Here is an 11428-nt window from a genome sequence, read left to right as displayed (position 1 = left end):
AGCAGCCTGCTGCCGTTGCGCAAGTGCTTGTGGTCTTGGCACCCGCCTGGTGCAAGGTGTGGGGAGATAGAGGTGCAAATCCAGGCAGGGCACCCAGCTAGGCTCTGCTTACAGCCCCACACACACCTCGTAGAGTCCCAGACTGGTTTGTGTTGAAGGGACCTTAAAGCTCATCCAGTTCCAGCCCCTTCCCGCGGGCAGGGACACCTTCCACTAGAGCAGGTTGCTCCAAGCCCCTGTGTCCAACCTGGCCTTGAACACTGCCAGGGATGGGGCAGCCACAGCTTCTCTGGGCACCCTGTGCCAGGACCTCATCCCCTGGAACATCTCCCTGTGCTGTGCGTGCTGCTGGGGGTCCTCCTGTGCAGGATGCTCTGCCCCATTGTCCGTCGGGGACCAGGAGCAGGGAGCAAACACCCAACAGATCTCCTGTGCACCTGGATACATAACCCAGCGCTGGCAGGAACTCGGGATCAGCATGGAGCAATGGGGCTCCTTGCTGAAGGCTAATGGCCGGATGTCCCAAGACCTTTACTAGTTATTAATATTTTCAGCTAATAAATGGTCCATAACACCAGAGTTATTAATTAATGAGTTGTCACAGGCCAAGTCTTGGCACTCCAGGTTAATAGCTAACACCCATTGGGTGGGTGAAGGTGAGATGGGGACCTGGCTGTTGTTCACTGGCAGGAGTGTTGCTGGTGTCACTGGTCAGCTTCTGCATGGACCTGGGTGATCTTCTGTGCCCTGGAGGGTGTTTATGTGCTTGTGCAAAACAGATTCTTCCAAATGAGACCTAATTCCTCTGCAAACACTGTGGGAAAGGGATCCCTCTGGCCACAGTGATGTTCTCAGCCTGAGCTAATGTGTGTCTAGTCCTCAGCACCCACTGTGTAATCTGTGTGCGGGGTTTTGGGTACTGCTGTGGCTTTGGAGAGGTGTCAGGGAACGGCCGTGCTGCAGGGCTGGCCTCAGGTACTGCTCATGGGGCTGGGAATGGCATTAAGGCTGCACTGACTCAGCCCTGGGTGCGTCTCCAGGCTGGGCAGGATCAGCGGGGAGCAGGGTGAGCCCCAGGGCAGGATCCCCAGCACTGATGGGTGCTGTGTCCCTGCCAGGCTCTGTTCCTGTAGAGCTCAGCCCTAGGCGGGGTGGGAGCTTGAACTTCGGAGCACCTGGGTGTGAGGAGGTGGTGAAGGTGCCCTCCTGCCCCCTGGCAAACTGCATTGCTGGAGCATTACTCACAGGGGCAGTGCCAGGATCCTGGAAGTCACAAAGGAGCTGAGGGTGAGGTGTTTCTGGAGTGTCGATGACCTGGATTTCACAGGCTCCCTGTGGGATGCGTCCTTGGGCACAGCCAGAGAGCGTGTGGACTGGGATTGCTCCCAGGGAGCATCCCGGGTGTGAGCCCCAAACCCCGTCCTGCTCCCGGGGTTTGCTGTGGGCAGTTTGCGGGGTTCAGGGCGGCTGCACCACTGTCCTTCCTTAGGATTTGCTGTTCTGGGAGTGAGGATTTCTTGTTGGCCATCAGTAACGAACTTGCTTTCATGCTTGTGAGCAAGTGATGGGGATTAACACCCTTCTGCCCTCCGAGGGGAGAGGAAGGACGGGTGGGGGTCAAGATGAGATTGACTTTCCTGGTGTCCCCTTTCTCGCTGCCAAGGCCCCTTGCTTACTCTGAAGTCAGATTTTGGATCAAGCCCTCGAACATTAATAATAATGACTCATAAATCACTGCTTGCACCACCTGTTTGTCATGTTTCCGCCCACAATAACTATATCAAGTGTTTTTATGAGCTGAGCTGGCACGGGCTGTTTGTCACATCTGGACAGCATCGTGGGAGTGTGGAGCAGGCCAAGCCGCAGTGTGTGGCTTTTCCTGGCTGGGGAGGGGGGGAAAAGCCACCCAAATTCCTTCTGCCTGGGCTTGAGTGCTTCTCCTGGGACGTGGATGGATCCTGGGAGCCTGTTTGCTTTGGGAGGGCTTGGGCATGGTGAGAGCAGCAGGAAAAGGCTTTTGGGTATCCTGAATGTGTGGGGATGCATCAGGGCTTTGCCTGTCAAAAGCATTGCAGCTGCCCCATTATCCTGCACATCGCTGTGAAGGTGTCACCCGCACCATGGCCGCTCATGCTGGAAGTCAGCAGATCCCACCTCGGGTCTGGCGCAGGGGCTGCCTCCCCATTGCCCCTCTTCCCCTGCAGCCCAAGCCCGAGAACGCCATCACCATCGCGGTGTCCTCGCGCGCGCTGTTCCGCATGGAGGAGGAGCAGAAGATTTACAACGAGCAGGGGGTGGAGGCCTATGTGAAATACCAGCTGGACCACGAGAACGAGCCCTTCCTCCCCGGGGCTGCCTTCCCCTTCGTCAAGGTGAGCATCCACCTGCCGAAGCCATGACCTGCTCCGTGGTCCTCACCCAAAATGTTTGGGGAGAGGGGAGGGCAATGGGGTGCTTGTGGAGGGAAGGGGTGGGAAATGAGCAGTGTGGCAGAGGGGGTATAGCCACGGAGCAAACAGAGGTCAAATAAACTTCCTGGCAAGTGATGTGCTTCTTCCAAGACTGAGGAAATGCTGGATTTTCCAAATTAGCAACGGAGCCCAAGAGCTGAAGAAATCTTCTTTTTGGATCATTTCCCTTTGGGGAATTCTCATATTTTTATTTGTTTGGTTTTTTAAATTAAATTGTATTTATTCTTTTGAACTGGCTGAATTCAGCCTTGCTGGAGCCGCCAACTTCTAATGCTGACACGTTGCAATGAGGCATTTCAAACTGTACAAATATTTTCCAATTTCTGCCCCAGTGGAATTTCCCTTAATTCCCCTGGATTTAGGGCAGGTTTGTGTCCTGGCTCTCACCAGAGCAACCTCTTGCCCATTCCCACTGAATAACCTAATCCACTTGGTGGGGAGAGACGTGGTCTTGTTTCTGATTGCTTGAGAAACACTTACCTGTAACTCTGAGTTATTCCCAGCTCCTAATGAGAGCTTGAAACCTTTTGTGTGTGCAAACAGCAGAGTAGCTCCAAGTATTTTCCCCACATCAGTCTCTTTTTCCCAGCTGAAGCCACTTGCTGGTGTCACCGTGGCTCGGGGTGTTGCTTGGTGGGGAGAGACGTGGTCTTGTTTCTGATTGCTTGAGAAACACTTACCTGTAACTCTGAGTTATTCCCAGCTCCTAATGAGAGCTTGAAACCTTTTGTGTGTGCAAACAGCAGAGTAGCTCCAATTATTTTCCCCACATCAGTCTCTTTTTCCCAGCTGAAGCCACTTGCTGGTGTCACCGTGGCTCGGGGTGTTGTTGGGGTTGGTCAGATCCCCAGCTTTGGTCACAGAAGTGTTTTGCTCGGTGCTAAGGGGGTCAGGGCCGTGCCAGGGGCTCACTGACTCCTTCCCCCTCACCCTGGGTGCTGCAGGCGCTGGAGGCGGTGAACATGAAGCTGCGTGAGCTCTACCCCGACAGCGAGGAGCTCTTTGACATCGTCCTCATGACCAACAACCATGCCCAGGTTGGGGTTCGCTTGATCAACAGCATCAACCACTACGGTGAGCTGAGAGCGGAGCTGTGCTCTGCATGGGTGCCCGTGGCTTTTGGGCAGCATTATTGCATGCCAGCGGGATAAGGAGACATCCTCCTATCTCTCCCTCCAAACCACGCGCTGAACCCACCTCTCCCAAGTTTCCTGGGCTCTGAGTGGCAGCTGGTTGGTGGTGAGGATGCTGTGGCCGCCAGCCACGCTGTTGAACAGCAGTACCCAAGTTAGCCCCATCCTGCCACTCTTGGGAGGCCATGGGGAAACAGTGTCAAGGCTGTTGTGGGGCAGCCGGGCTCACCCCGGGTCCGTCTGCCCTCAGATCTGTTCATCGAGAGGTTCTGCATGACGGGAGGGAACAGCCCCATCTGTTACCTCAAGGCCTATCACACCAACCTCTACCTCTCCTCCGACGCCGAGAAAGTGAGTGGGGCCATTGAAGAGGGTGAGTCTGAGGTTTGGCTTGTGGGGGAAAGCGGGGGGAGCCTGGAGCCCCCAGAGGGTTGGTGTCAACAGCTATAGCTCCAATGTCCCTGTGTCTATGGGAAAGCTAGGGTCTGGCTTGTCTTGCATCCCATCCTCGATGCTCCAAAGAGCCTCTAGTTTCCATAGAAATAAGGTTTTTCTCAAGCTCCACAGCTCTTCTAAGGCAAAAGCACTGTTTTTCCCCGTTAATTCTTGTATGCCAAGGGAGGTTTGTCATCCGGGGATTTGGCTTTGCTGTAAAAGGTCTTGGGGCCAAGCTTCAGGCACTATTGGGTGTGTGCATCTCCTTGCAGTGTTTGCTTCCAGCCTGGTGTGTTTTGCTTTGCTCCTCAATGAATAAGCTGCGAGGCTGGGTCCTTGGGTAACTGCTGCTTCTTGCCTCACGCTCTACCTCCACAGGGATCGCTGCAGCCACCATCTTCAGCCCCAGCAAAGACCTGGAAGTGTCGGAGAACCAGCTGCGGGTGGCATTCGATGGTGATGCTGTGCTCTTCTCTGACGAGTCGGAGCAGATTGTGAAGGCTCATGGCTTGGACATGTTTTTTGAGCATGAAAAGGCTCACGAGAACAAGCCTCTGGCACAGGTAGTGCTGGGGTCCAGCCAGAAATAGCCTCTGGAAGGCAGCCCACAGGGATGTTCTTGTTTCTGGGAGCAAGCCAGGGGGTGGCACATGGAGTGTGAGATGCCGTGGGTCAGCTGGCCCATGGGATGGCTGCGGCTGGCCCCTTGCTGTTGTTTCTGGGGCTCACAGGGAGAAGGGGTTAGTCGCACCTCTGGCTCTGCTCCACTGGGTGTCTGGAGGAAGGGATAATGTGGAGGTCTGCACAGTGATGGTTTCTTCTTGCTTTGACAGGGACCCCTGAAAGGCTTCCTGGAGGCCCTGGGGAAGCTGCAGAAGAAGTTCTATTCCAAGGGGCTGAGGATGGAATGTCCCATTCGCACCTACCTGGTCACTGCCAGGAGCGCGGCCAGCTCAGGAGCCCGGGCACTAAAGACTCTGCGCAGCTGGGGCCTGGAGACGGATGAGGCTTTGTTCCTGGCTGGGGCTCCCAAGGGGCCGCTGCTGAAGAAGATCCGTCCTCACATCTTCTTTGATGACCAGATGTTCCATGTGGAGGGAGCCAAAGAGATGGGCACCGTTGCTGCCCATGTCCCCTATGGCATTGCCCAGAAGCACAAGCGGCCGGCGCAGGAGAAGCAAACCCCGAACAGCAAGTAGTGGAGCTGGCTGGTCAGCACAGCTTCACCCGTGCACCACACTCTGACCAGGGCTGGGGTCTCGAGGCACAGAGTGTTTGCCCTGCGAGCACGAGGTTATTCCCACCGGGAGCCGTGCTGGGGGCATGGATGGAGGAAGGGGCTGATGAAAGGCTTCCTTTTGCCTCTGTATTATTGCAATGTCTTGGCGTTGTCCCTGTTCCCGGGCAGCCCCATGAGCCATTTCCCCTTTCCTCTGCACTTGCTTCAGGCAAACCCCCTGGAGGATGGATCCCTCCTTTTGTGCACTGTTTATACCAGGTTTAATTTATTGGTGTTTCTTTAAAACCCCAGGTGATTCCCAAAGCCTTGACTTACAAAGCAAATGTTCAGGCCGAGCTGTTGAACTGGAAAGTTGGGAGCGCACAAACCCCCTTCTTGCAGCTTTGAAACCAAATATTGCCCTTTTTAACTAGAATTCCACCATAATATTGTTCCTTCACAGGGCCAGCCCCTCCTCCCCAGCCAGAAAATCTTTCCTGTCTTTTCAGCAAGGTTTTTGTCAGCTGAGCAGCTTTCCTTTCATGCGCTAAAATTAGGAAAAATAGAAGCAAACACATGAAAAAGAAAGACAAAAATCCTGTTTTCTATCGGAGCTCTGGGTTAGTGAGTTGCTGGCCCAGGTTCTCGGGTTTGGGTTTCCCAGTTGTGTGATTTATAGTCATCTCAGTGAGGCCTTCAATGGCCAGCTCTGCTGTGAGCACCCCAGGCTCTGCAGACACATAACTGGGACTTGAATTAAGTTAAAGGCAGACCCTAATGCATTAGGGACGTCATTTGAAGTCCATTTAGGTAAATCTGCAGAGGATTTCAGTCTGGGGGATTTAATTAAAGGATTTTATTCCCCCTTTCTAGGCTGAGCCCAGTGAGTTGATATCATCGTCTTCTCCTCAGCCTCTCAAAACCGCTGGTGTTTCCTAAAATAGACACCTCTGCTAGTGTTGCTGTGCGGGAGAAGCAAAGCTCCAATGGGAAAACAGGAAGAGAAATCAATTGGAGAGCTGCTTCCAGACCAGTGTGAAAATCACACTGATGCTTCTGCACAAAGCCCTGTCCCAGGGGATGCTCTCGGGGGGGAGGGAGGGGGAGAATTAAAGATTACTTCTTTCTTGTGGGGGTTTTCCCCTCTTTTTTGTCTTTTGTAGGCGGTACACCCCATGGCTGGGCACGAAGGATGCTCAGTGTTGTCAGACAGTAGCTTTCTCCAAACACCAGCTCCATGGGCTGAGGTTTTCTGAGGTACGTGTCTGCCTCTGGCTCGCCTTCGCAGGGCACTTTGCATGATCATAGGAACAAGCTGGTGATGCCTCCCATGGCTCGGGAGACTCTTTTCTCTTTGCACTAAATCCTGCTCTAGCAGCGAAAAGCAAATTGCACTTTCCCACCACCACCCCCTCCCAAAACTATTTCACTTTGACTGTTACTTGTCACATCTGGGTGAGGAGCGCCTTAGGGAGAAGTCTAAAATCCAAACACAAAGTCTTGAAAGAAATGAGTATCTAAGAACATAACCTATTAATATACGGGTTTATAACAAGGTCTTGTCTTTCCAACGTGAACCCCAGATACTGGGATCCGAACTGTATCTTGGAGACCTTTTGGCAGCTGGGATAACAGCCTGGCCTCCCAGGAAACACTTCCACAGTGTCCTGCCAGCCCAAGAGGTGATGTTGGAAGAGGAATGGAGCTGTCAGCAAGCCCTTGGGAAGCCCAGGGTGCTGGTGGGGTTGGATAAGGGTGCAAGAACAGGCACTGGGGATGGGTGCTCGCACTGGGTGCTATGGGGGATGCGTGTTTCAGATCTGAGGTGTTGGCAGGGCTGTGCTGTGCAGGAAGAGATGCTCTGTCTGAAGGTGCTGTTAGCGATGTGTAATGGTTCTGGGGCATGGCCCTGGATCTCAGCAGCTTTCACTGTGCTGAGATGCACAGGAGCTGGGGGCAGCCTGGGGGCAGGGGTATGGTGCAGGCAGGAGTTTTAGTGACTCTGCTTAGGTTCTCCTGCTGCCAGGGCAGTTTAGGCGCTCAGCAAATGGGCCCCAAGTGAGGCAGACCTCGCTCTGCACCTCCCCAGTCCTTGTGCAGGGAGGATTTTCCGCTCCTGCAGTGGCTGCCCTGTTTGCTGTTCTCCACATGGCTTCCCACGTTGTTTTCTCCTCCATCACTACAACTGGCAGAGGTGGATTTGCTGCTCTTGTACTTCCCTTGTGTGCCCCTCCATGCTGTCTCCTTGGGGTGGGGGATTAGGTCTGGGCACGTCTCCCACCCGCATGGGCCGGTGCAGTTGTGCCTCTTGTGCTGCCCTGGCCGAGGACTGGACTTCCTGCTGTGTGTTGTTGCTGTGGGTTTCACTTCATTGTCCTCCAGTGGTTTTCCTTATGGATGGGCTGCCCTGTTAATGGAACCTCTCGGGGTGTTGTTCTGTAATAAACTGTTGTCCCAGCCTCGCTCTGTTGCCATTCTCACAATGGGTATTTTGGCTTCCTGGTGCAGCCAGCAAGAGCCTGGGGTCCCGGCTTAGGACCTCCCATGTTTATGGTGAGGGGCTGGGTGTGCTGAGAAGGAAAAGGGCCTTTTGGGGTTTAAGGGAGTTCAGAAAATAGAATAAAGCAGCTACCTGGGAACTGGAGAGCTGTGGGAGAGGTGGGATTCCAGTTGAGAGATGTGCTGTGATCCAGCTCCATCCCTCTGCTTTGTCAACAGGCTTTTATTGTAACCTGGGCTTGTGATGAAGTCCGGGGTAAAAATACAGCTTGGCAAAAGACTTTTGTCAACTTGATCTCCCAGCCAACAGGTGGGAGGCAGCAAAAGCTTTTTAGAGGAGATTTATTGCTGCTGAAGTACCGGGTTTATCCGAATAGCGACACTGCTGTTCTGGTGTTAGCTCCTCCCTGCCAATAAGGAGAACAGATGGATTAAGGGGAAACAACAAATTCTCCATCTGTCACCAAATATAGCCAAGGAATGTCCATAGGCCCCTGGGCAGCATCTCTACTATGGGTGTTCGTTTAAGGGACGGATGGATGGCCCTCAGCAGTGTCCTGCTCGCTGGAATGCTTTCCCTGCGTGTTCTTCCACCAGATGCCTGGAGGAAAAACAAATTCCAGCACTGATAAGGCCCATGTTGCACCAGTGAAAGTCCAGGTGGGTCCACACTGTCCTGAGAGGTCGGGATGTCCATGCCAAAGCCAAGAGCTGCCTCTGATGTCCATGCAAAGACCGCTCCGAGCCCTTGACTTGCTCCTGGGGACCAGCGATGGGTCTGTGATGTCTCGTTGTTGGTTTGCTGCAAGCCTGAGGTTTTTGTTTCTGTTGCTCGTTTTCTGGGGTTCTCGTCAGGCTTTGTGATGAGTGTGCTTTAAAATGGAGAGCACGGAGGAGGAGAAGGCGGAGGCAGAGCTGGTGGAGGATTATGCTGCCACTCAGCTATTGTCAGTGCAGATGTTCACAAGGTAATCACAGTCTTTGAGCAGCAAAAGAACTGCTTCTCATCATGAATCCAGGATTTAACCCCAAGAACTCGTGGGGTTCTTGGTGAGGATGTGACATCCCTGATGACCAGCTGCATGGCAGGAGGTCAGGCAGCGTGTGGGCTCTGCTCTCCTGGTCCTCACGTACGTGCAGGGTAAGTCATGACACCTCCCTGCCTCAGTTTCCCCATCACCGTCACAGACCAGGATGATCCAGAGGTAACGTCAGGTCTGGAGGATGACTCCAGCTCCTTGCAGAAGAAAAGCAGCAATCCAGGAGTGCTCTGAAGTGCAGTGAAACCCCGTATCTGCATGGCCAGCAGCAGGTCCCAGTGTGTAGGGGCCATGCAAGTACAGGGCTGTCCTTACGACCCTGTGGCATTGGCCATGAGGGGACTTCACCTCGTCCCTGCAGCACGTTTGGTTTTACCTCCTTTCTGGAGCACAGAATAAGGGCCAACAAATGTGAGCAGGGACCTGCAGCCACCCCAGGAGGCTGAAATGTCAGAGCAGGGGACCGGGTGACAGGGTGACAGAAACACCCGGGCTTGGAGGAATAGATAAGAGGACCTGGCGGCAAGAGAACAAGCAAAGGGCACTCGCTATCAGCGCTAGCGCGGCCGTGCCAGGATTTGAACAGCCTGAGCACCTCATTCCTTCGACACCACTATTTATAGCAGGGTTTGCTGATGCCTCTGTCACCGGAGCCTAAAACGGGTCCCCTGGTGCACCCAGGACTCGGCCATGTGGCGCTGGGGAGGCCACCAGCGAAGCACCCACCCAGCGCAGCGTGTGTGGAGCTGCTCATTGCCCGCTGGTGGGGAAAGAGGCAGCTCCACGCTGGGCCGGCGCCTTGGAAGATGCACCAGGTGGTTTCTGTCTAAGGCCTCTGGCCAGGAGTTTGGGGGGTAAATAGACCCACCTTCCACCCTGCTTATTCCTTAGCCCCACACCTGGGGCTTGTCCGGCTCTGCGTGGGAGCCAGAGGGTTCCACAGCTTGATGACGGTCCTTAGATAGCTCTGTGCGTCACCCACATTGGTGGAAACAACCCTTTGGTTGAAGGGCTGGGGCAAGATGCAAGAGGGCAAACATTGTATGTGCAGAGCAAATATTCCCTGTTCTCTGCCTGGACCTTTCCCTTTTACAGAACTGCTTCGTTTTTCCAGTTCTGCCCAGGCCAGCGAGTGATGGAGGTGGAGATGCCTCTGTCCCGGTGTTTTCCCATTCCTGCAGCAGAAGCTTTGTTACCAGGGCTGCACTTCAAAGCTGTGCTGGCAGCTCTGTGCCAGACAGGACCGTGCACATAATCCCACCGAGGAGGAGGAGAGGAGGAGGTCTGCTGGGGCTGCACTGGAGCAATGGCAGCCCCGCGTTGCCAGCATGGCACAACCCGTGCCAAGTTTTCTGGCTGAATGACTTGGGAGGAGATGGGCATTAGTGTGGTGGAGAAATGCGCAGGAGTGGGCTTTTGCTTGTTTTCACTTAGGGCAAAGGGCATGGTGACCCCTTCTCCATGTGGCAAAGAGGGGATGCAGAGCCCAGGGCTGGCTCTGTGGACACGCGAGCAGCCTGCAGCTGGACCTGGTCCATGCTTGTCACCGTGGCCAGCATCAGCAGAGCGGTGGTTTCCCCCTCACCATCAAGCAAACCTGCGGTGCTCGCTTTAGGGCTGCATCTGCCAGGAATATGTGCACGGGTAGAAGCGTGATGGAAATTCGTACCCGTCCTGGTGGGGATACGATTCCTGCGGGGAATGGTGGGCCTGTTCCTGCTGCCGCAGCCGTGGGCACAGGGACAAGGACAGGGATAGGGATGGTTGTGGTGCTGAGCAGGTGCCACAAGAGGGCAACAAGGGCTGCGTGGCGGCAGGGGGGTGCCATGGCAGGAGTCCCCGTTGCAGGCATCCTTCGTGAGCCAACGTGCTGCAAGTGGCATCACCACCCTCCATGGTGTGGCCTGGTGCTTCTTCCCCTTCAGGCCTGTGTTTGGGGGGTGTGTGAACAGCATCGCTGCCTCAGCACAGCCCTGGAACCATCTGAGCCCCCAGACAGTCCCTAACCCACAGGTCCCAGGCGGTATGGAGGACATACCACCACCACCACATGGGCTATGTCCTCCATGAGGAAGGGCAGTGCTTGAAGCCCACCGAGCTGGGAATGGGGAAGTTTTCCTCATCACCAGCTCTGGCATGGGGCACCATTGTAAACACCAGTGTGGCACTGAGGAAGAGCCACCATCTCGGGTGGCACCTTTGTCCCCTGGGGTGATGGGGCTGTGGGGCCACCCCACACAGCACAGCCGGGCCACGGGGACCTTTCCTATGGCTGTATAAACAAGCCCCCGCTTCCTCGGCAGCCTCCTCCAGGTGCGGCTGGGAATCATTAGGAGCTGAGTGTGGGAACTGGAAGGGAAAGCTGGAGAGAGGCCTTCTTTCATCTCCCCACTCCCTCCTCCCCCCGTGTCTGCCAAGCCTGGCTTCCTTTTGAATCCTTTAGCTTGTGCCAAGCGAGGGAGAAGAAGGGGGGGGAATAAAAAGGGAAGGGAGAAAAAAACCCCAACCACAGGAATGTGTCCAGGGATCTGGCTTCATTCAGGCTGCCGAGCCCTGAATACCCCGGCTCCCGCTCGGAGAGCCAGAGGGAGGGGGGCTGCGGCTGCCACCACGGGTGGGGCAGAGGATATG

At 54.9% G+C, this 11428-nt stretch overlaps 1 protein-coding gene across 1 annotated transcript; it reads left to right on the top strand.

Moving 5' to 3' along the window:
• Positions 1-2204: 2204 nt before the first annotated feature.
• NT5C1A (5'-nucleotidase, cytosolic IA) lies at positions 2205-5803 on the top strand (the record flags this gene model as incomplete). Its single annotated transcript, XM_010014820.1, has 5 exons — positions 2205-2372; positions 3416-3545; positions 3855-3977; positions 4418-4602; positions 4873-5803. Coding segments are annotated over 5 exons (972 nt in total), but the record flags the coding sequence as incomplete, so codon positions are not given.
• Between the last annotated feature and the right edge of the window lie 5625 nt (positions 5804-11428).

The sequence above is a fragment of the Nestor notabilis genome, unplaced genomic scaffold (genome assembly GCF_000696875.1).
Source record: "Nestor notabilis isolate BGI_N333 unplaced genomic scaffold, ASM69687v1 scaffold17385, whole genome shotgun sequence".
Lineage (NCBI taxonomy): Eukaryota > Metazoa > Chordata > Aves > Psittaciformes > Psittacidae > Nestor > Nestor notabilis.
This window is presented reverse-complemented; position numbering and strand designations above follow the sequence as displayed.